Source organism: Cynocephalus volans, chromosome 3 (assembly GCF_027409185.1).
Source record: "Cynocephalus volans isolate mCynVol1 chromosome 3, mCynVol1.pri, whole genome shotgun sequence".
In the NCBI taxonomy this organism is placed as follows: Eukaryota; Metazoa; Chordata; class Mammalia; order Dermoptera; family Cynocephalidae; genus Cynocephalus; species Cynocephalus volans.
In genome coordinates this window covers 36,213,000-36,237,220 of record NC_084462.1, presented here as the reverse complement: position 1 = coordinate 36,237,220, position 24,221 = coordinate 36,213,000, and the positions used below count along the sequence as shown (strand labels likewise).

Genomic DNA, 24,221 nt, shown 5'->3' with positions numbered 1-24,221 from the left:
AATCCCCATCAAAATTCCAATGACATTTTTCTCAGAAACAGAAAAAGCTATCCTAACATTTATATGGAATAACAAAAGACCATGAATAGTCAAAGCAATTCTGAGGAAAAACAAAACAAAACAAACAAACAACAACAACAACAAAAAAAAAAACCAGCTGGGGGCATAACACTACCTGACTTTAAACTATACTACAAAGCTATAATAACCAAAACAGCATGGTACTGGCATAAAAACAGACACATGGATCAATGGAATAGAATAGAGAACCCAGAAATAAACCCATACACCTACAGCCATCTGATCTTTGATAAAGGCACCAAATCTACACACTGGGGAAGAGACTGCTTCTTCAGCAAATCGTGCTGGGAAAACTGGATATTCATATGCAGGAGAATGAAACTAGACCTGTACCTCTCACCATATACCAAAATCAACTCAAAATGGATTAAAGAATCAAATATACACCTTGTTAACATTCTTTAACATACAAGTCAAACTCCTTATTTGGGCAATAAAATTTTATAATAATTAAATTATTCTTCTAAACATATTTCCCATTCTTTTTTTCATGCATACTAAATACCAGTTAAATTAAAGATAAAAGAGCTACCTTATGATCCTAGTATGTTGGTGATTTCCAAATTCCATGAAGCTGTTCCTGCCATCTGACTGCCTGGGTTACCTGCTTGTAACTATTTTCATAGCCTCATTTTAGAAACTCACTTGATCTACCGAGCTCTCTCTGCAAGCAACAGTAAAGTCTACAATTGTAATTTCAGCTTTGTTCTGTACTCAGACTTGTACATCTTATTTTCTTCATTTCACTGTAGGAGTCTCAGAGGCAGTATATCTAATTGGTCTTTATTTTTCCCTTAGAGTGATGTTTCTTCATAGTAAGGTCATAACAAATTTTGATTGAATTAAATTAAACAGTGGCTGATAACTATATAGCTCACTATTTATGGTGCTCTTCATTTCTTTTTGCAGTTCCAGACTTACATATGCTATAATTTTTAATAGTGGGAAGAATTTATTTTAATAATTCTTATGCTGCAGATATGATGGAGATTAATTTTCTCAGGTTTTTTTCTGTCTTCAGATGTTTATTTCATTTTTATTTTTGAAGAACATTTTTCAGGGTATAGAATTGTAAGCCAGTGTTTTCTCTTTCTGCATTTTGAAAATCTTACATCATTGTTTTTTTTGCCTCTGTTATTTTTTATAAGGTGTCAGCCATCATTTTAGTAATTTTCCTTCTTCATACAGTCTACCTTATTTGGTTATTGTTAAGATTTCTTTATTGCTGACTTTTTATTAGTTTGATAGTGATGTGCCCATGTATCATTTTCTTTATATTTATCATTCTTGGGATTTGATGAATTGCTTGGATCTGTGATTTATGTCTTTCATCAGTTTTGGAAAATTCTTAACTATAATCTTTTCAAATATTTTTTTTTTCAAAACCCGGGGGGTGGGGGAGAAGATATAACAACCATAATTATTTGAAGTTGATACGACAAGCAAACAGAAAGGACATTGTTGGGAGGGAGGGGGGAGGGAGAAGGGAGGGAGGTTTTGGTGATGGGGAGCAATAATCAGCCACAATATATATCGACAAAATAAAATTAAAATAATAAATAAATAAATAAATAAAATTAATTAATTAATTAATTTAAAAAAACAAATTTTTTTTTCTGTCTCAATATCTCTTTTTCTGTGATTCAAATGACATAATATTCTCTTCTTAACTCATTAGATGTAATTGGGTCATACACTGTATTAACTATTTAGGATATTAACTGTATAGGACATACAGAATATTAACTGTAAAGGATAGCTCTATATCCTATATAGGATGGAATGGCCATAATGGAGTGAAACCTGTATTCAAGGTAGGCTCTCAGCATGCCAGTGTCGCTGTGTATCTCAGTACCTGTATCCATTCCCTTCCTAGTTCTCATCATTATCAAAAACATCTGGTTTATTGTTTTTTTTTCTTGTTTAATATCTGTTTTATCCACTATGATTTAAACTCTTTGAAAGTAGGGGCTTTATATCTTGATTATGGTCTGTCCTCAGCTCTCAAACTCCCAATAGTTGCTCAGTAGTCACCCACTAATTATTTGTTGAGTGAGTGAAGAGTTGGAAGTAGGAAGGCAAGGATAAGATTTATCATTTACTCTTAGAAAGGAGGCTGTTAAAAGGCAAATATTAGTAAAACCCTTCAAACAATTTGTAATACTGGAAAATTATTGAATGGTAAAAAGTAGATTGGAATGTGAAAGAAATTTGAAGTAGCTCAGTGAAAAATAAAATATTTTGTACTAACTAAGGTTAATCAATTGTAATAGAATCATAGGGTTTAATCCCTGGGTTTCTGACTACTTTGGATGTTTTGTATGAGTGGAATCATACAGTATTTATTCTTTTGTGCCTGGCTTGTTTAACTTACCATAATGTCATCATGGTTCATCCATCTTGTGGCATGTGACAGGATTTTCTTTTATAAGGCTGAATAATATTCTGTTGCTTGTATTATTATGACAGTTTCTTTATTCATTCATCTGTTGATGGACAATTCGGTTGGTTTCACCTCTTGGCTATTCTGATGCTCAGAAGTTTTTAAGTTTGATGTAGTCCCTTTTTCTGTTTTTGCTTTTGTTGTTTGGGTTTTTGTTGTCATATGCAAAAAGTCATCCCAAAATATGACTTCATTGAGCTTTTCCCCTATGTTTTCTTCTAGAAGTTTTATAGTTTTAGGTTTTATTTAGGCATTTGATCCATTTTGAGTTAATTTTTGCATATGGTGTGAAGTAAGGGTCCAACTTCATTGTTTTAACTGTGGTTATCCAGTTTCCCAGCACCATTTGTTGGAGAGACTGTCCTTTTCCCATTGTGTAGTCTTGGCACCCTTATTGAAAATCATTTGGCTCTTGCATGCAAGTGTTTATTATGGCCTTTCTATTCTGTTCCATTGGTCTATATGTCTGGCTTTATACCAGTACCACACTGTTTTGACTAGGTTTGTGGTAAGTTTTCAAATTGGGAATTGTGACACTTCTAACTTTTCTTTTTCAAAATTGTTTTGGCGATTTTGGGTCCCTTGAGATGCCATGTGAATTTTTGGATGAATTTTTCTATTTCTGCCCAAAAATGCCATTGGCATTTTGATAGGAATTCTATTGCATCTGTAGATTTCTTTGAGTAATATTGACATCTTAACAATATTAAGTCTTCCCATCTGTCTTTCCATTTACTTTAATTTCTACCAGCAATGTTTTATAATTTTCAGTGTATAAGTTCTTTGCCCCATTGGTTGAGTTTATTCCTAAGTATTTTATTCTTTTTAATACTCTTGTAAATGCAGTGTTTTTTTAAGTTCTTTGTCAATTGTTTGTTGTTAATATATAGAAATACTACTGATTTTTGAGTGTTAGTTTTATATTTTGCAACTTTGCTAGATTTGTTTATTGGTTTTAGCAGGTTTTTTTTCTTTATATGGGTGGAATCTGTATGGTTTTCTGCATTTAGGATCATTTTGTCTGTGAACAGAAGTAACTTTATCCTTTACAATTTGGATGCCTTAATTCTTTATTTTCTTGTGGAATTTCTCTGGATAGTATTCTAGTACTATGTTGAATAGAGGCAGCAAAAGTGGGCATTCTTATCTTGTTCCTGATCTTAGAAAAAAGCTTTCAGCCACTGAGTATTAGGTTAGCAGTGGACTTCTTATGTACAAGAATGACCTTTACTGTGTTCAGGTAGTTTTGCTCTGTTCTTAGTTTACTGAGTGTTTTTATCATGAACAGGTGTTTAATTTTGTCAAATGCTTTTTCTGGATCAATTGAGATTATGTGTATTTCTTCTTCGTTTTGTTAAAGTGGTGTATATTGATCGATTTTTATGTGTTGAACTATCCTTTTATTCCAAGAATAAATAGCACTTGACCATGGTGTATAAGTATAATCCTTTTGATGTCCTTTCAAATTCTGTGTTTTGTTTTTTGGGTTTTTTTTTGGCTGCTGGTACAGGAATTGAACTCTGGACCTTGGTGTTATCAGCATGCTGTAACCAACTGAGCTAATTGGGTAGCACGATTCTAATTCTGTTTGCTAGTATTTTGCTGAGGATATTTCATCAAAATTAATTAGGGATATTGATCTGTACTTTTCTTGTAGTGACTTTGTCTGGATTTGTTATCAGAGTAATGCTGACATTAGAATGAGTTTGGAAGTGTTTCTTATTTCTATTTATTTATTTATTTTTTGTTTGTATGTTTTGAAGAATTTGAGGAGGATTGACGTTAATTCTTCTCTAAATGTTTGGGAGCAATCACCAGTGAAGCCATCTAGTTCTGGGTTTTTCTATGCTGGGAGGTTTTTATAGCTAATTCAATCTCCTTACTAGTTATATATAGATCGGCTAAGATTTTTTTATTTCTTTATGATTCAATCTTGGCGGGTTGTATTTATTTTTTAACTCTATTTTACTTGTCTCTGTTTAAAGTTTATTATTTCCTTTACTCTGTTATTTAATTGTTTTTTTCTTTTCAAGTTCCTTGAGATGTAAACTTAGACTGTTGATTTGAGATCTTTCCTCTTTTTGAATGTGTTTACCACTATAAACTTCTCCCTTTGTGTTGCTTTAGCTGTATCCAAAAAGTCTTGATACATTGTATTTTTGTTTTCATTTGTTGTCAGATATTCTCAGAGTTTTCTTGTGATTTCTTTGACACATCGGTTGTTTAGAAGTAACTTGTTTAATTTCTACATATTTATGGATTTTCCTGTCTTGCATCTGCTGTTGGTTTCTCTTTTCATTCCATTGTGGTTAGAGAAGACACTTTTCATGGCTCAAATCTATTTAAATTTGTTAAGACTTGTTTTGTGGCCTAACATGGGTCTGTCTTGGACAATATTCTATTTGCAATTGAGAGTAATGTGTGTTCTACTGTTATTTGATGGATTATTTTACATACAGATGCTCCCCAACTTATGATGGAGTTATGACTGGAAGAACCCATTGTAAGTTGAAAATATTGTGGGTCAGAAATGTGTGGCTGACTGGGAGCTCTGGCTCACTGCTGTTGCCCAGCATTGTGAGAGAAGTATAGTTTCTACTGAATGTGTATCACTTTCACACCATCTTTAAGTCAAAAATTGTAAGATGAACCATTGTAAGTCAGGGGCTGTCTATATGTCAAGTCCCATTGGTCTACAGTGTTAGGTCCTCTGTTTCCTTATGGATCTCCTGTCTCATTGTCCTATCCATAACTGAAAGTAGAATATTGAAGTCTCCTACTATTATTGTGTTATTGTCTGTTTCTCCTTTAGCTCTGTCAATCATATATTTGAGAGCTCTAATGTTAGGTGTATGTATATTTACAATTGTTGTATTCCAGTCTTCCTTGTGAATTGAGCTTTTTATCATTATATAATGATCTTTGTCTCTTGTGACAGTTTTTGTTTTAAAGTCTTCTTTGTCTGATATAAATATGGTCACCCTTTTTCCTTAATTCCCATTTGCATGGAATATCTCTTTCAACCCTTACACTTTTAGCCTATGGGTCTGTTAATATAAAGTGTTAGTCTCTGTAGACAGCATATAGTTGGATTTTGTTTTGTTATCTGTGAAGTCAATCAATATGTTTTAATTAGGGTTTTAAACTATTTACATTGGATATAATTATTTATTTTTTAAAAAATTGGTTTATCATTATACAAGGTAATTGGTTTTCATGTCCCTTCTCCCCCTCTTTCTCTCCCTTTATACCCCTAACAACCTCAGTTCTGTTCTCTTCTCTTAAAAAGTTTGATGAATTATTGTGATTGTTTTATCTTTTTTTGTTGTTTGTTTATTTATTATTATTAGCTCCCACATATAAGTGAGAACATGAAGTATTTCTCTTTCTGTGCCTGGCTTATTTCACTTAACATAATTTTCTATAAGTTCATCCATGTTGCTAAAAATGGCAGTATTTCATTCTTTTTTATAGCAGAGTAGTATTCCATTTGTTAAATATACCACATTTTCCAATCTACTTGTCCAATGATGGGCATTTCAGCTGGTTCCAACTCTTGGCTATTATAAATAGAGCTTCAATAAACATCAGAGTACAGTTGTCCCTTTGACATGATGATTTCCATTCTTTTGGTTATATACCCAGCCGTGGGATAGCTGGGTCATATGGCAGTTCTATCTGTGCTTGTTTGAGGAACATCCATACTGTTTTCCATAACAGCTGCACCATTTTACAGTCCCATGAGAAGTGTAGGAGAGTTCCTATTTTTACACATCTTTGTCAGCATTTATTGTTCTCAGCCTTTTTGGCAATAGCCAGCCTAACAGGAATGAGATGATATCTTTATGTTGTTTTGATTTGCATTTCCCATATGCTGTGGGATTTTGACCATTTTTTCATGTGTCTGTTGAGCCTTCTTATATGAGAAAAATTTTCGAGAAATGCCCATCAGCTCCTTTGCCCATTTTTTAATTGGGTTACTTGTTTGAATTCCTTGTATGTTCTGGATATTAATCCTTTGTCAGATGCATAATTTGCAGATATTTTCTCCCACTCTGTTGGTTGTCTTTTTGCTCTGTCAATTGTTTCTTTTGTTGTGCAAAAGCTTTTTAGTTTGATATAATCCCATCTGTTTTCCCTGTGGTTGTCTGTGCTGTTTGGGTCATATTCATAAAGTGTATGCCCAGTCCTACTTCCTAAAGTGTTTCTCTTATGTTTTATTTTAGGAATTTAAATTGTTAAGGACTATATTTAATTCTTTAATCCATTTTGAGTTGATATTGGTATATGGAGAGAGGTACTGATCTAGTTTTATTCTTCTACATATGAATGTCCAATTTTCCAAGCACCATTTATTGAAGAGGCATTTTTTTTCCCCTCAGTGTATGGTGCCTACGGGGAAGACCATACAGTCGTAGGTATATGAGCTGATTTCTGGGTTCTCTGTTCTGTTCCATTGTTCCATCTGTCTGTTTTTATGCTAGTACCATACTGTTTTGGTTACCATAGTTTTGTAGTATAATTTGAAGTCGGGTAGTGTTATGCCTCTGGCTTTAGTTTTTTTAGCTTGGGATTGCTTTGGCTATTTGTGGTCTTCTGTTGTTCCATATGAATGTTAGGATTATTTTTTTTTTCCATTTCTGTGAAGAATGTAAGTGCTATTTTGATGGAGATTGTGTTGAATCTGTAGACCACTTTGGGTAGTATGGACATTTTCATAATGTTAATTCTTCTAATCCAGGAGCATGGAATATCTTTCCATTTTCTTGTGTCCTTTTAAATTTCTCTCATCAGTGATTTGTAGTTCTCATCATAGAGATCTTTCACATCCTTGGTTAACTTTATTCCTAGGTATTTTATTTTTTTGGTGACTATTGTAAATGGGCTAGCTTTTTCGATTTATTTTTCTGCTAGTTCACTGTTAGGGTATAAAAATGCCGTTTTTTGCATGTTGATTTTGTATCCTGCAACTTTGCTGAAATCATTTATCAACTCTAAGCAGTTTTTGTCATTGTTGTTGTTGTTTGTTTGTTTGTTTTGTAGAGACTTTAGGCTTCTCCATATACAGGATCATGTCATCTGCAAACAGGGACAGTTTGACTTTGTCTTTTCCAATCTGGATGCCCTTTCTTTCTTTCTCTTCCCTCATTATTCTGGCTAGTACTTCCAACACTATGTTGAATAGGAATGGTGAGAGTGGTCATCCTTGTCTTCTTCCTGTTCTTAAGGGAAAATCTTTCAACTTTTCCCCATTCAGGATGATATTGGTAGTGAGTTTGTCATTTATGTCTTCAATTGTGTTGAGATACTTTGCTTCTATACCTAGTTTATTGAGAGTCTTTATCATGAAGTGATGTTGAATTTTGTCAAAATTTTTTTCTGCATCTATTGAGATAATCATATGGTTTTTGTCTTTGGTTTTGTTGATGTGGTATATCACATTTATTGATTTGCATATGTTGAACCATCCTTGCATCCCTGGGATGAATCCCACTTGATCATGGTGTATACTTTTTTTGATGTGTTGTTGTATACTATTTGCTAATAATTTATTGGTGATTTTTGTATCTGTATTCATCAAAGATGTTGGCCTGTCGTTTTCTTTTTTTGTGATATTTTCTTTTGGTTTTGATATCAGGGTGATGTTTGCCTCATAGAGTGTGTTTGGGAGAATGGCCTCTGTTTCAATTTTTTGGAAAGTTTGAGGAGAATTGGTATTAATTTCTCTTTAAATGTCTGGTAGAATTCAGCAGTAAAGTCATCTGGTCCTGGGCTTTTCTTTGTTGGGAGACTGCTGTTTACAGCTTCAGTCTCTTTGATTGTTATTGGTCTGTTCAGGTTTCCTATGTTTTCTTGGTTCAGTCTTGGTTGTGTCCAGAAATTTGTCCATTTCCTCCAGGTTTTCAAATTTGTTGGAGCATAGTTGTTTATAATAGTCTCTAATAACTCTTTGTATTTTAGTGATATTGGTTGTAGGTCTCCTTTTTCATTTCGGATTTTTGTAATTTGGGTTTTATCTCTTCTTTTTTTAGTTAGCCTAGCCAGTGGCTTTTTTATTTTGTTCATCTTCTTGAAATTGATAAGAAGGGTGTACTATTACCTTTTTGCTAATTTTTTCTGTATGTCTTGCAGGTTTTTCCCCCTCCTTTCCTCTCTTGCTGCCTTCTTCTGTGTTTAGTTGATTTTTCTGAGTGATATATTTTGATTACCTTTTAATTTCCCTTTATGTATATTGTATGGATATTTTGTTTGTGAGTACCATTGCAATTACACAAAACATCTTAAAATTATAACAATCAATTTTAAATTGATAACTTAAATTCAATTCCATTAAAAACTCTACTACTTTATGTTTATCTCCCCCACTTTATGTTTGATGAAATGAATTACCTTTGCATGTTGTGTATCCATTGACACCAATTTAGAATTACTTTTTATGCTTTTGTTTTTAAATTCTATACCAGGTTTAGAAGTGATTTATGCACTACATTACAATACTCCAGGATTTTATATTTCTTTTTATATTTTCCTTTACCAGGGATTTTTATGTTTTTATTTGGTTTCTTGTTATTGTTTATCATTCCTTCCTTTTAACTTGAAAAATTCTCTTCAGCATTTCTTGTAGAGTAACTCTATTGGTGATGAACTCTCTCAGTTTATGTTTATCTGGGAATGTCTTACTCTCTTTTTTATTTTTAAAGGGTATTTTTGCCTGATATAGCATTCTTGTTTGGCAATTTAAAAAAATATGTATTATCTATAACTCTCTTCTATCCAGCAAGTTTTCTGTTGAGAAATCCAGTGATAAACTTATAGGAGCTCCCTCGTACATGATGAGTTGCTTTTCTCTTTTTTCTTTCAAGATTCTCCTTATCTGTGACTTTTGACAGTTTGATTATGATGTGTCTTTATTTAAGTCTCTTTAGATTTATCTTATTTAAAGTTCTTTTAGCTTCTTGATTTTGTGTGTTCATTTCTGTCCTCAGATTTTGGATGTTTTCAGCCATTATTTCTTTAAATAGGCTCTCTTCCCCTTTCTTTGTTTCCTCTCCTTTCAGAATTCCTGTAATGCATATGTTGTTCCAGTTGATGATGTACCAGTGTCGATTAGGCTCCCTCACTTTTCTTCATTCTTCTTCCTGTTTGCTCCTCTGTCTTTATAAATTACAATGAATTGCCTTTGAATTTGCTGATTCTTTCTTCTTCCTATTAACTTTAGCTGTTGAGTACCTTAGTGAATTTTTCCAACTCAGTTATTGTGTATTCTTTTGGTCCAGTATTTCTGTTTGCTTATTATTCTTAGTTTCTACTTCTTTTCTGATATTTTCTTCACAAACCATTTTCCTGATTATTTTAGCTATCTCTCTGTGGTCTCTTCTATGTCATTGCTCATCCTTAGGACAGTTATTTTGAATTCTTTATCTGGTAATTCATATATCCTAGTTTTTTAGAGTCTGTTTTTGGAGACTTATTTTGTTCCTTTGATTGAGCTTATTTCTCTGTTTGTTTGTATGCCTTGTTATCTTCTGTGGGACCTTGGCATTTGAAAAATCAGTCATCTCTCCCAGTGTATGGGGTCTTGTTTTGTACAGAAAGGAATTCCACCAGTCAGCATGGCCAGAGATTCTGGAGACCGCTCCAGCCTTTTCTGGGCATGCATCCTCTTTGTATATGTGCATGTAATGATGTTGAAGAGGTGTTCTTGTTTCTGCTCAAGATGTCCCCATAGTGTCTGTCGGTGTTACTGTTGCTTCTTTGGTGGTGGTGTAAGCTGAGGTGCTGGAGTTCCCTGCTAATGTGTGTCCAGGTAAGGCAGATTCTGGTATTAGACCAAGCCACATTTCTCATCTTTGTTCTCAGAGGTCACCAATCTGGTTGTTCCTGTCACCACTTCACTTTAAGGGAGAGTAAAACCAGTCTCATGGGAATCTCCACAAAAAGTCAGAACATTGAAAATATTCCACTTTTCTCTTTCCCTGCTCAGGGAGAAATTGTGAGTTTTTTCCTGAAAGCACTGCATTGTGCTGGGAAGAGACACTCTGGCTGAGTGCCATGTATTTTTCTACTGGGCTTCTGTGTGGTTGGCTTTGTACTGCCCAGGTTACAGGAGCCTCTTAATTGCTTTCTGGATTTCTCACAAAAGCCATTGATCCATGTATTGTGGTTAAGTTGGTGTCTTCATGGAGGAAGGGTGGTGTGGGGCATCCTATTATGTCATCTTGCTGATGTTACTCTGGTACATATCTCTCAAGCACAATAAGAGCTGTCCAATACTAAGGACTCTCATGCTTTCCCCATTTTTCGCATTTTTTAAAGGTGTAATGCTGTTAGCCTTTCAAATCTGCTGTGGATTGGGAAGTTCTGCTGGTTAATGCAGTTTGATGTTCCCAGCTAGATAGAAGAGAGAAGGTACTATTATGAAGGGATTGGTTAAAATTGATATTTTCTGTTATAACTAATAGAACTCGTTATCAGAAGGAGAACTTACTTCAGACATTCAGTTTATAGATAAAGAAAATGAGGACCCACAAGTCTAAATAACTTTCTCAAGGACATATGGCTACACTAGAGTCGAATTTGTAAGGTTATAAGACTTGGCAGATGCCTTTCTCTCACTCTCTCATATTCTTACCACCAAGCTCTTTAAGGCGATGGAAATTTAGATAGGAGCTTTTGAACACTTACCCATCAGAGCTCTGAAGGATTTGTGGTTCTGAACTTTAACACCAGTGGTTTTCATTTGTTTGAGAATATGAATTCTCAGGCTGTTTATTGTGGTAGTAAATATTCATATGAATGTACAAAAACGTGGAATCTCACTGTTTCCTTTCTTCCATGTTGCTATTGTGTCTGACCCACAGTGAGATGATGACAGCTTCATCTTGATCTTTGTAAACTCTTGCTGGCTTCCTTATATCACCTGTCTATAGGATGATTGGGAAAGGAGGGAGGGCTTTAGAGTTGACATTCATAGTTCTGGGATCCTTGAAAATGGGCTTAACTGTAAATCCTATATTCAAGCTAGAATGGGGCATGTAATAGTGATTTTATCATCTCAGGGCTCTGACACTAAGCTGTGCCAAACATTTCCTCACAGACTCAGAGTATTGGCGAAACTGTAATACTGACCAAGTTTGCTTATCGTATGTATTTCTTACCCAAATTCCTCCACCTCCTCCCCCCACCCATAAATCTAGTATTCTCCAATCTAGAGAAAAGCATTTGAAAACACATCTTCACTGAGATGTTATAGATAGACTTAATATCAGCCTCAGAGACAGAGTATTTATATTTTAAGAAGAGTCTAGGAAGATTATTTGTGATGATGATGATAAAATAATAACAATAATAATAATAAATTCCCTCTGAAGTCTTTGTTCCCCAGAATCCCTTTAAGCCTCACTATCAAAGCAGACAATTCTAGGAGGTTGAGGATGGACCCTGGATTCTCTGCTCTGGTGAGGCTGTGGGATCCTGGGTAAGTCACTTCCTCACTCATGTTTTAACTTCCTGCCAGTAGAGTGGGAATGAGAATGGTATTATGAGGGGTTTTCCAAAAGTTCATGGAAATGCGTATTATGAAAAAACTGTTCATGGATGGCAAACATTTTTTGCAACACCGAAACTTGTACTATCTTGTTATAACATGTCTGAAGAGGATCTAGTTTTAGGCACTAAGAAGAATAAGATATTGGCTTGAAAACAGCCTCTATCAGAGCAACATGAATTCTGCTAAAATTGAAGCTAGAACAAACATTAAGTTTTTGGTGAAGCTTGAGTGGCAGAATGGTGAAATCACTGACGTTTTATTGAAAGTTTATGGGGACAATGCCCCAAAGAAATGAGCCATTTACAAATGGTTAACTTGCTTTAAGAAGGGACGAGATGATGTTGTGATGGAGCCTGCAGTGGTAGACCATCCACATCAACAGGTGAGGAAAAAATTAATCTTGTTCATGTCCTAATTGAAGAGGAACAAAGTTAGCAGCAGAAACAATAGCCAACCCTGAGATTCTTACTCAAAAAAACTTTCTTTAAAATGTAATTTATTCACTTTTTACTATGACAGGATTCCTTTTGTATCCCCAATAAGGAAGATGACGAATATGTTCACCTCCTGTATCTAAATGTCATTTTGTAGAGCAGAGGTCAGCCATGTGCCCCCAGGTCCGTCCTCAGAAGGACCACCCTGAGCCTCCATTCCTCCCCCATTGAGGCCATCTCACAGGTGCCCTCTCCCATTTGGGTCATTTCCTCGGCTCCTCGCTAACAGCTTAAATAGGCCTCCACTGGGCTGTCCTCGGTGGTTCTAGGATGAGGAAGACCATGGTAAGGTGGGGAAAAATAACCAAGCGTGTATCTCTTTGGTTCTGTGACAGAGGCAAGGAGAAAATGCAGTCTCTGTGCTCTTCTCAGGTCCACGTCGAGTCTTTCAAAGGGGCAGACGTGGTTGGTGTTTAGCACGGCTTCCTCGGTGTGTCTGTGCTGTGTTCATTCATGCTGCACAATTTGTGAGTTTAGGATTCTTCTCAGGCATACTAATTCTGAATTTTTAAGAAATAATAACGTCCAAATAGATAAGGTAGAATCCAAATGAAGAATTGCAATATAGGGGACCCAGTTACCTCAGCCCTGTTTTACCCTATTTTATACTCTTTTTAAATAGAATCTGTCTCCTTTTACTCAGAAAACTGCTTCTCCCCTGCCCCCCTCACCATTCTTGGCTTTTCTACCTTTGTGTGAAGTCCTCATCCTTCTTCCAACTACCCAGGGATTAATCTTTTTTTTTTTCATTGTGATGAAATATGCATAATATAAAATTTACTATCACACAGAATAAAAGCTGTCTTCACAGTTTTTAACTGTTCAGTTTGGTGACATTAAGCACATTCATGGTGTTGTGCAACCGTCAGCTCCATCCATCTCCAGAACTCTTTTCGTCTTGCAAAACTGAAACTCTGTACCCATTAAACACTGGATGCCTGTTCCCCCTCCCCCAGCCCCTGATAGCCACCACTGTGCTTGTCTCTGAAAATGAGTGCAACCACACAGTGTTTGTCTTTTCGTGACTAGCTTATTATTTGCTTAGCATACTGTTCTCAAGTTTCATCCATGTTGCCACACCTGTCAGAATTTCATTACTTTTTAAGGAAATAATATTTCATGATATGCACATACCACATTTCGTTTATTCATCCATTTGCTGATAGACACTCAAGTTGCTTCTACCTTATGGCTCCTATGCATAATGCTGCTATGAAATGAGTGTACACATGTCTGTGTGCATCCCTGATTTCAATTCCTTTTAGTGTGGGATTGCTGGGTCATATGGTAGTTCTGTGTTGAATTTTTGGAGGAACTGCCAGAGTATTTTTCATAGCTGCTGTATCAGTTTCCTTTCCACCAGCAGTGCACAGGATTCCAATTTCTCCATGTTTTATCTGACTCTTGTTATTTTCTGTCTTTTCTTTGGGTTGTTGTTTTTGTTTGTTTTTAGGAGTAGCCATCCTAATGGGGATGAAGTGGTATCTTATGATTTTGATTTGCATTTCCCTAATGACTGATGACATTTTCATGTGCTTGTTGGACATTTGTATAACTTCTTAAGGGAAAAGTCTATTTAAGGTATTAGTGCATTTTTTAGGCAGGTTGTTTGTTTTTTATTGCTGTGTCGTAGGAGTTCTTTATATATTCTAGATATTCACCCCTTACCAGATATATTATTTGCAAAGAATATCTCCCATTCCATGCGTTGCCTTTTCATTCTCTTGAACATTTTATGAACAGACATTTTTAAATCCTGATGTAGTCAGATTTATCTATTTTCTTTAGTGGACTGAGATCTTGGCATTATATCCAAGAAATCATTGCCAAATCCAACGTCATGAAGCTTTTCCCCTATGTTTTCTTCTAATAGTTTTGTAGTTTAGGTCTTACACTGAGGTCTATAACCCATTTTTTGTTAATTTATGTGGGGTAGGTAACAGTCCAACTTCATTCTTTTACATGTGGATATATAGTTTTCCCAGCACCATTTGTTGAGAAGACTGTCCTTTTCCCCACTGAATGGTCTTGGCTGTCTTGTCAAAGATCATTTGTTAGGGCTTGATCTTGAATGTCTGAATGATAAGCCTTGATCCTTCTGTGCGCAGTCTCTTTCCTGGGTATCACTGCCACAGCCCTTTACCTAAATGCTTTTTTTATGTTATCATGGTTCTATTTAAAAGGGCATCTACTAAAAACAATTAATTTTCCCAGCTCCTGTGTATGTGTGGGTGGTTATTCCAAACTCCTATCTCTTAAAAACTTTATTGCATTATTACGCTGACTACATTTGGCACATCCCACTTCAAGTGTTAAGGCTTTAAGTCTGTAAGTACTTTTAATTTAAGAGATAAAAGCTCTAGAAGCTTAAAGTCTCATAAATGCTGTGAAGCAACCAGAAAAATCTCTTGCAAAACGTAGGTTGTCAACTTTACTGACTTAACACAGCCTTTTGCAAGGCATAATAATAAAAGGTTATGTGGTGTTTGGAGACAGAACACTTGTTGAATCCAATTAAGTTGAAGAAACATGCTACTTGATTTTCATAGTAGTTAGCAAACCTAAGTATAAAATGAAGAATGCTTCTTTTATAAAATTTAAGCATTGTATGCATAGTGCGTAGAATTGTATTGGGGTGTTTTCCAAAATGCCAACAGCTGTTTGGAGCTAACATGACTTGGCCGTGCTGACAGATGTTAGAGTTGTTGGCTCAAATTCGTAATCATTGTTTTGATTTTGTGGAGGTGTGGAGATCATCGCCCAGGCTACAGACCATTGTATACGCAGTTTTAAAAAAGACTGAATGCTCAGAGGAACTGCTCATGGTTCTGAAAGTAGGGTGCAGAGGTCCATTTGTGATGATCAGTTGTCTAGCACAACCAAGGGAGGCTCTCTAAAATAATTGCAGATACAAACACTCTTGTTTCCATAGAGACAACCTGTTTCATGTGGAAAGGTTCGGGAGTCTTGTTTGTATTCCTCCTGGGCAGAACTGTGCTGAAATTGGCTCCATCCTCTCTTCCGTCAGCCCTGACTGCAGGAAATGTGCTCCTTTTAACCCCCAACTCAGGGGTCTTTGACCATGCAAGTGCATTACTGGTTTTGCTCAGGCCCGTATGCCCCAAGGAAAGGGTAGCTGGTTTTCTCCAAAGCCAGATGACCAGTTTTACCTCTGATGCACAATATTAGATATTGCAACTTCCGATTATACACATTTTATGTCCTCCTAGTTGAAAAATAATTCTTTGACTTACTAAAATTATATCCTTTGAGTTACAGGATTTTAACTCTGTGATATATGTATGTATATGTGTCTATACATCATAATAATAACAACAAAAAACATCTCCTGTTTTCTTTGGTGTGTGAACTCACTAGAACTTTGCTTTGAGCTGCTTTGCTTTGGAACAATAGCTAGACAGCTCTGTAACGGGTGGACAGCCTGAGCACATCAGTCGTGCTCCTCAACCCATGTGTTGGCTTTACAGCCAAGCTCTGAGGTTAAATTATTTATGCAGTGTCTTATGGTTTGTCTCATATCTTTGCCATAAAATCAGCTTAACTAATGTAACTGATATCTTTACAGTCATCTATCACTGGCAATTGGCAGCATGTAAATGTCTGATTTCCCTGGAACTTAATACATACAAGTGAGAATCTTTCATCCTTTGAGAATTGTAGAAAGTGAGCCAGGCAGGGTTTGAATTGTAACAAGAAGACAGGCCCGAAGAAAAATCCACCTCTGTCAGTTTCCAACATATCCCTTGAGCAGTTACTGCATGAGTCGTTAGGACATTGAGTAGGACTCCTCTGTGTGTCTTTGGCACAAAGTATTAACATACCTGTGTTTTTTTCCACAGTAAAACCGACCGTAATTGATGTTGACATTTATGTTAACAGCATTGGTCCTGTGTCATCGATAAACATGGTAAGAGCTCTTTTTCTCTCTCATCCGACAGCTGTTGTGCCCTTCCTGTTTGCTTTCTCATTGTGGATGTCCCTTTGAGATATATCGTGCACATCAAAAACTCACAACTGATGTCATAGATCTGTAGCATCTATTGAAAGCTTTAATATTGAAAATGGTAAAAAAAAAATTTTTTTAAATCAAGAAGTAGATCTTGTGACACTAGCAGTGAATCATTGCTCTAAAGATTAAGAAGTGTAGGGCAGTCTTGTGGCTCACTCGGGAGAGTGTGGTGCTTATAACACCAAGGCCACAGGTTCAGATCCCTATATAGGGATGGCCGGTTAGCTCACTTGGGAGTGTGATGGCGCTGACAACACCAAGTCAAAGGTTAAGATCCCGTTACCAGTCATCTTTTAAAATAAAAATAAAAATAAAGTAAAATAAAATAAAGATTAAGAAGTGTATCCCATTGTCCGCACACTGGTTTACAGCATGTAGATTTTTGGTTGGGATTTATTTGCAATTATGTACTTATTGATTATATCTGACCTCATTATTGTTAGGGGTGAATATTAATGATGGCTTTTGTTATTTCAGTTCCTTTTTCCAAGATCCAAGTATTTCTTACTTGGAAAGAACTTCAGTGTTTTTGGGAAGGGATTCAAGATTACCTAGTTTATACTTTTGTCTTCGATTTGGACTCTCAGAGTGAATGAACTGCCTCTTTAAAATGTGTTTCATTTTTACAGAAGAAAGTGTGGGATCAAATATGTGCTTTCCCGGGTAAGGTATTTCTACAGACTTATAAGCAAATTGGGTCAAGAATGATTCAGTCTAAGAGAAGCGCTTCCCCAGGAAGAAGTACGAGCAAGTGCTGGGGTGTTGGGGTAGTTGGGGGAGAGTGCCAGGCAGGGGCTGCAGGACTTGTACTCCCCTGGGGCGCCGGGAACCCCTGCGGTCGGGCCTTCTCTGAGCTCTCTGTGCACATTTGCTCCTGGTTTTGGGGGACATGAGGGACTGAGGGTGGAGAATTGCCAGAATGCTGACTTAATTGCCTTCTTTTCATTGCAATGTTCTGTGGATGGAAATAATCCCTCCAAAATTAGTAGCAAAATCATTTCTTTTCATTGCCATTTTTCAAAAATGTTCTTTTCTTTGGTGACATAAGGATTCCATGTAGGGGTAAAATTATATTTATGGGTGATTCACTTGAAAACATCCCCTTGGCATCCCTCAACTGGAACAAAGAGGTGAAATGAGTTATTACTTGACAAGTAAAGAGTGACTTCACAAGTATGGCTGCAGATCAAACTGTAAGTGTAATATTCCCTTTTCCTGGCACGTAATTACTCTGTTGACTTTATAAAGAGGGTAGTTGTTTCTTAGTGTATTTGTTTCTTATTCTGAGTTTTATTTGGGTGTGTGTGTATTCCACAACACTTTATTCAGCAACTTTTTGTCTAATGCTAATTTATGTCTAACACTAAAGAAAAAGTGCCTTCATAGATACATTGTCACAAGATTATTTTAGGAATAGTTTCTTGCGTTTGCATATCTAGGGATTTGCATGAACTCCCGTCACTATGAGTTCTACTTTGTGCCCACATTGAGCTTTGTTATTGGAATTGGTTGGAATTTCTGTGTGGAAATCCTGGGCTGCAGAGGAGGAGTCTCAGTTAGTGACAGTCCCCCATAGGGTGATAAGGGCTCTGCTAAGGTAGGCTCCTCCTTGGGAAAGTTGGCAGGAATGGAGTGGACTTCTCTGATGAGGTTGTCTCAGTCTGAAATGTGATTGATGGGCAGGAGGTCACCAGGTGGGACAGAGTGCGAAGGTCCTTGGTAAGAGATAGCCAATTGGGTGTGACAGGGCTGGGGATGGGGGCTGATCACTGGGCAGCCCCCTGGACTGGCTGAAGTGAAGAGCTGTGCCTCATCCCTAACTTTGTCCAAAACAGATCCCCACAGTTGGGAAGTATGAAAACCTGCTTCCCTCTAGGATATGCACAGGTCATATATCATGAGATTAGTTCATATCCCATAAGATGTCTCATCAACCCTACAAAGAAAAAACAACCACATCATGACTCAGAGCTGACATTAGGGATTTACACTCACAAACTCTGACCCACCTTTCTAGGGTAAGGACTGACCTTAATCAAATGATCTGAGGCACTGGAGACCCTCCATCACCAAAGAAGAACACATGCGCCTCAGTGCCACGTACACCCTGGGCAGACACTACAAGTGACCATGTGAGATTTTTAACAGGGATTTGAGTAGAAAGCTTTTTCAGTTAACCCCTTCATTTAAAAGAAGTTGCCCTGAGTATTCTGAGTCTTCATTTAGTCCAGAATCTTGTTTTTCTAGAATGTCTCTCTCTTGTACTGGAAGGGTGGGCCAGTCAAAGTGGTCATATGTTCCTTTGTGAAAGGAAGCCACTGTCTTGGCAGCCGTGGACAACCTGAACCATAGCAAATGCTTTACTTTGGAAGGAATGACGTGTCTGTAGTTAGTTCTCAGCAGACTTAGCATGCTGTAGGCCTTGCTTATGTCTAACTTCATGAGGAAGAGATAACACAGTATGAACCCACCTCAGCTCAGCAAAGTATAAAGGGTAGGAAAGGTCTTGTTTAAAAACACACACACACACACACACACACACACACACATTTAAATATGTGATTCCTGTGTTCTCCTTGGGTGTATTCCTCTTTCTCTCTCTCTTTGCTCACTCACTCGACACTTGCCATATGGCTGCTGCTTATCAGGTAAGACTCAGACAGATGAAGTCCTGCTCTGGAGGAAGCAAATCCCTAAACCCACCAGGTGCCAGAGTGAGGTTACCTTCAGTGCTGAGCAGCTGGAGGAGGGATGTCCCACGGACCTGAGGGGGTGTCCGAGGTCTCACGAGGCAGCACTTCCACACCACTTCTGGAAGGGCTAGTATCTCTCACCTGTGCCCTCAGAGCACTTTGCTGGGAAGTCAGCGTGCTAAAGGGCTGCTTCTCACACCACTGGACATCCCATGGAACCACTGTATGGATGAAACCAAACGGTGCAGTTCCAGAGAAACGTACAGTGCTTACAAGTGAAACATGGACCTTGCAAAAGATAAAGTCAGTTTAAATGTAGAGAACTGACAGTGTAAGTGGGTATTGAGGATTGAGTCAGCAATAGAAAAAATATGAGAGAAACTAATGCAGTTAAGTTAAATAATGTATTATGGGAAAAAGCACGATTTAGAGATGTGTGCAGGGTTAAGGATATAAGTTTTTATTGGGGTTTTGGCCATAAAGCTGATGCCTAATAAAATTATGGCTTTTTCCCAAATAGCTATTTAACAGTCAATAAAACAGAGAAAACAATGACTGTTCTCTTCCCTTCTACCTTTCTGCTTTTTATTGACATTATTAATACTAAAGATTCAGTTTTAGACATTCCTCCTGCTAAATGAAAATGAAGTTGCATTTAAACCTATTGTTTAATAGATTGACTTTCATCATGTTGTTTATCCAGGAGTTGTTTATGCTTTTTCTAGTTATTGAGGAGATTGGAAATGGTTCACATGGGACCAGGAGAATTTTTTTTTTTTCTATAAGCTTCATAGCATCCTCTGTCTTTGTTATTACCACATATCTAAATATGTGCAGTTCCTCATGGAAATGGTACGTGGTTTGTTTCAGGCCTGTGGAAGCTGCATGCCAGGGAGCTTGTGAGTTTATTTTCAAGAGTTTCCACTTTAAGCAGCCTTTTAGGAAAAGAAAGAAGAAAATTAATGCTTTGAGATGTAGTCTGTGCTATCAACCTCATCTAATTCAATCTTCATGAGGTCACAATGGAGAAGATATTGCCCACTGCACTCACTTGTGTCAAGTGAGTTGAAACTTGTCGAGATCCCAGAGCAAGGACGCTAAGTAGACGTGCTGGGCTATAAAGCCCAGGCTTCATTTCTCCAGTCAGTGTGGAGACACCTGCAGAGCTGCCACTCAAACTGGGACCTCAAGATGAAACAGGTTCAGCATGAGGCTAGCATTAGCATTGCTTTTCTTTTTCTTTTTCTTTTTTTTAAATAGACTTTATTTTTTAGAGAAGTTTTAGGTTTATAAAAATATTGGACAAAAAGTACAGAGAATTCCCATATACCTCTTTCTCTCTCTCTCTCTTTCTCTACACACACACACACACACACACACACACACACACACACACACACACACACACACACTTTCCCCTATTATTAACACCTTGCATTAGTGTGGTACATTTGGTACATACCTTAATAACCAAAATGTGTTATCATTATCATCATCATTATAATGCAAAGTGCGTAGTTGACATCAGGGTTCACTCCTGGTGTTGTACATTCTGTGGGTTTGGACAAATGTATCATGACAAATATCTACTATCATGACATCTGCAGAGTAGTTTCACTGTCCTAAAAGTCCTCTGGGCTCCACTTCTTTGTTCCTCCCTCCCCCAACCCCTGGAAACCACTGATCTTTTTACTGTCCCCTTAGTTTTGCCTTTCCCAGAATGTCATATATTTGGAATTATACCATATGTAGCCTTTTCAGATGGGCTTCTTTTTCTTTGTTTTAAAAAGTACTGATACTAATTCATCTGAAGAAATCCAAGACGTGTAGTGAGTCAGTATGGTGTGGCTGCAGTGTGGCTGTGTGTTACCCAGAAATTAATGACAGCTGTATGGGTCATGAGAACAGGTTAGATGTCACCAGAATGTGCTCCATTATATGACACATAACCTAAGGAGGTAAAGTTCGTGGGACGAGAGGCAACCAAGATGCCATGAGAGAAAGCGTGAGGCATGTCTGCCTCATTCCTGCTCCATCCCATGTATGGTAGAAGCTTCAAGAGGTGGGGTCAGGCAGCCCTGTCCTGATTAAGGCCTGTGGAAGGTAAATTCTATTCCAAAAAGGTTGGTTATTACTGGAAGATGGTCTCTTGCTTTGTAGAGCTTTTATGAAGACATCTAAGCTCAGGAAAGTCTAAAAGAAGTGACACAACAGTGCCAGGGCACTGCCCTTGTTTTGGCCATCTGTGTTTATCCTGCATAAGGTTCACAGCAGTTTTTGCATCTGTAGTTTGGTATCCTTCATCAGTATTTGAAAAATGGTGGCAGTGTTCTTAAAATACTGCTTCTGGCACCGTTATTTCTCTCTGCACATTCTAGGGCTCCAGACACAGGAGGGTCTCATATTTTTCCCATGCTATGTTCATCCCGCGCACTAGTGCTGTTCCTTCCTTCCTTTTGTGCTCCACGCCTCAGCCTCAGGACCACCTGCTGACCACCCTTCAGCATATGAAGTCACTCCTCCCCTGTGTCCAGTGACCTGTGAAAGCCATCTACTGAGTTTTTCCTTTCATTTACTGTAATTTTCAGTTCTGAAATTTTAATTTAATTCTTTCCTATAGATGTCAGCTTTCTGGTGAGGGTTTCTATCTTCCAGTCTATTTTCTTGAGCACATTAATAATTAAATCCATGGCTGATAACTGTGATATCTGGGCCATCTCTGGTTCCATTTCTGTCGTCTGTCTGTCTTGTTGCTTGGTTCCATTTCTTGGCATGCCTCATAATTCTGACTTGTGCAAAAGCCTATGGAGGCATTGGGTGATATTGCTGTGCTTCTATGGTCATCTGAGCTGAAGTGGTCTGGTCTCTGGTCTGCTGAGACTCAGTTGGGCTCTGGCTTCCCTCACTCTTGGTTGTCACTCCCCAGATGTCCCAACTGAGAGCCTGGGATGCTTCAAAACCATAAAGTGGCTGAAAATTTGGCTCTTCTTTTTAGCCATTTTTATAATTGCTTTTTATCCTCTTACTCTGTGTGGCTTAGTCAGTAAATGTGTTGAGGGGAAAATTGTTTGCTGGCTTCTCTGTGTCATTTGTTTTCTCTGAAACCATGGCCTCTTCTATTTTGACTCCGTGGCTGCCCCAGACTCCGGTTTCTGCCTCGGGTTCTACGGGGTTTTGTGCTCTTGGCAGCTGGACTCTTCCCAGGCTCTCCACATTGAGCACCATGCCATCAGGAGACAGGTTTTGGAGGGAAAGTGGCTTGGGGGAGGTGTGGTTTCCCATGGTAACCATGCCTTCTCTGTTTTCAGAATTCTTTAAATGAAGTTTTAAAATTTGGACTTTATTTGCCTTTTCTATTTTTTCTTATGGAAATGTTGGTCCTGCTACAAACTATTCCATCATGGCCATGCACCTTCGGTTTGAAATTTCAAGTTTAGATGGACTAACTTTGATTCTGGGTAGTTAGCCAGGAAGTAATTTGGAACAAATAGTAAAGCCCAGTGAAAACTTAATGGGAGATTCTTTTTTTTTTTTTTTTGCTTTGGAAACCTCCCCAAGTGCCTTCAGGTTAGTGAAGAGGAGAGAGTTTTCTAGGGTCCAGTGTTTCCAGTTTTTCCCTATTAAAAATGAGCCTTTGAGGGAAACTAAAGGAGGTTAATTATATATTCTTTCTAGCAATAGTAGCTTTAGAGGGACAGAGCACGTGGCCATTATCAGTGAAGAGGATGGTCTTATATGTAGTTTTAGTATCCTTTTAAGAAATGAAAAATAATGCTTTTACACAATAAGCTCATATGTTTGAGATTTGGTTCACCTCTAGATGCAAAGCCCTTTTCATGCTAATAATAGAAATAATGTTAAAACTTAAAACATATTGTTACATGAATCAATAGAAGATGCTGGAGGAGCCACACAAAGTATGTGGCGATGATCTCTGGAACTAAAAAATAAACTTCCAAGAACAAGACAGATGATGTTTGAAGGCCTTTTCAACCTGAGATCCACTGGGTCTTAGTCTGCGGAAGGTGCTCATTTGATTACCTGTCTTTGTGGCCATCATCTATCCCTCGAGTTCAGTCCAAAGGCCCTGAAAATACGTGTCAAGAGAGTACATGAATACAACATCATCTTCATCCTCTGCCTCTTCATGGGTACTCATTAATGTATTTTTACATGTGAACGTGCACATGGTCTGCATGCCTGTGCACTTTGCTGTGTCTTTAGGTCACACTGCATTAGTTAATGGATACACTTCTCTTGCTCTAATAGTACTAGCTAACTCGTCTTGATAACGAAACTGCAAGGCCATTGCTGTTATCACGTGAGCTTGTGGCCAGTGGTGCTAATGCCCAAGAAGCTCATGTCATATTCCAAAGGTTGACTGTGCCGAAAGTGACAGGACTACCCTCATGCTTGGCCCACCTGAAACAGCAAGAACATCATGTGGGCTGTGCCAGACACATTGTAAGTGTAAAGCCAAGGAATTTTAAACTTACACTGTATGTTTCTTTTCTGTGTCTTCGTGGTGTCTTAGAACTTCTCACCGTTTTATACAGAATGTCATCAGAGATGCTGCCTGGCAGGATGGGGCATTCACGTCCATGTGCGGATGAGTGTGACCTTTTCAGTGATCTGAGGACGCTGAGATATCTGTAATAATTATGGATCACCTGGCCTTTGTTAGCAGCAATCTCATGCACTAATGCCTTCAAATGTGTGAATAGCTTCTTATTTTTCTTTTCATCTTGAACTTTTCCACTTGCTGTTCCTCATTCTTCACAATATTAGCTACATTATGCACCTCTGAAAATGGCACCTTCTTTATGTTGCATACAAAAAACCTTTTTCTGAAAGGTAGGGCTGTTGAAAGGGGACCCCTAGTAAGGCACCTGAAGAAACTCCCACCATGCCTCGACGAGTTTCCCATGAG

The 24,221-nt window shown here is 37.6% G+C and overlaps 1 protein-coding gene across 1 annotated transcript in view; it reads left to right on the top strand.

The window, feature by feature from the left end:
* Nucleotides 1-24,221, top strand: part of GABRG3 (gamma-aminobutyric acid type A receptor subunit gamma3) — a 606,025-nt gene that overhangs the window by 31,153 nt on the left and 550,651 nt on the right. The window contains exon 3 of the mRNA XM_063090201.1: nt 16,429-16,496. Within this exon, the coding sequence (XP_062946271.1) occupies nt 16,429-16,496 (68 nt within the window). The remainder of the gene's footprint in view (nt 1-16,428; nt 16,497-24,221) is intronic.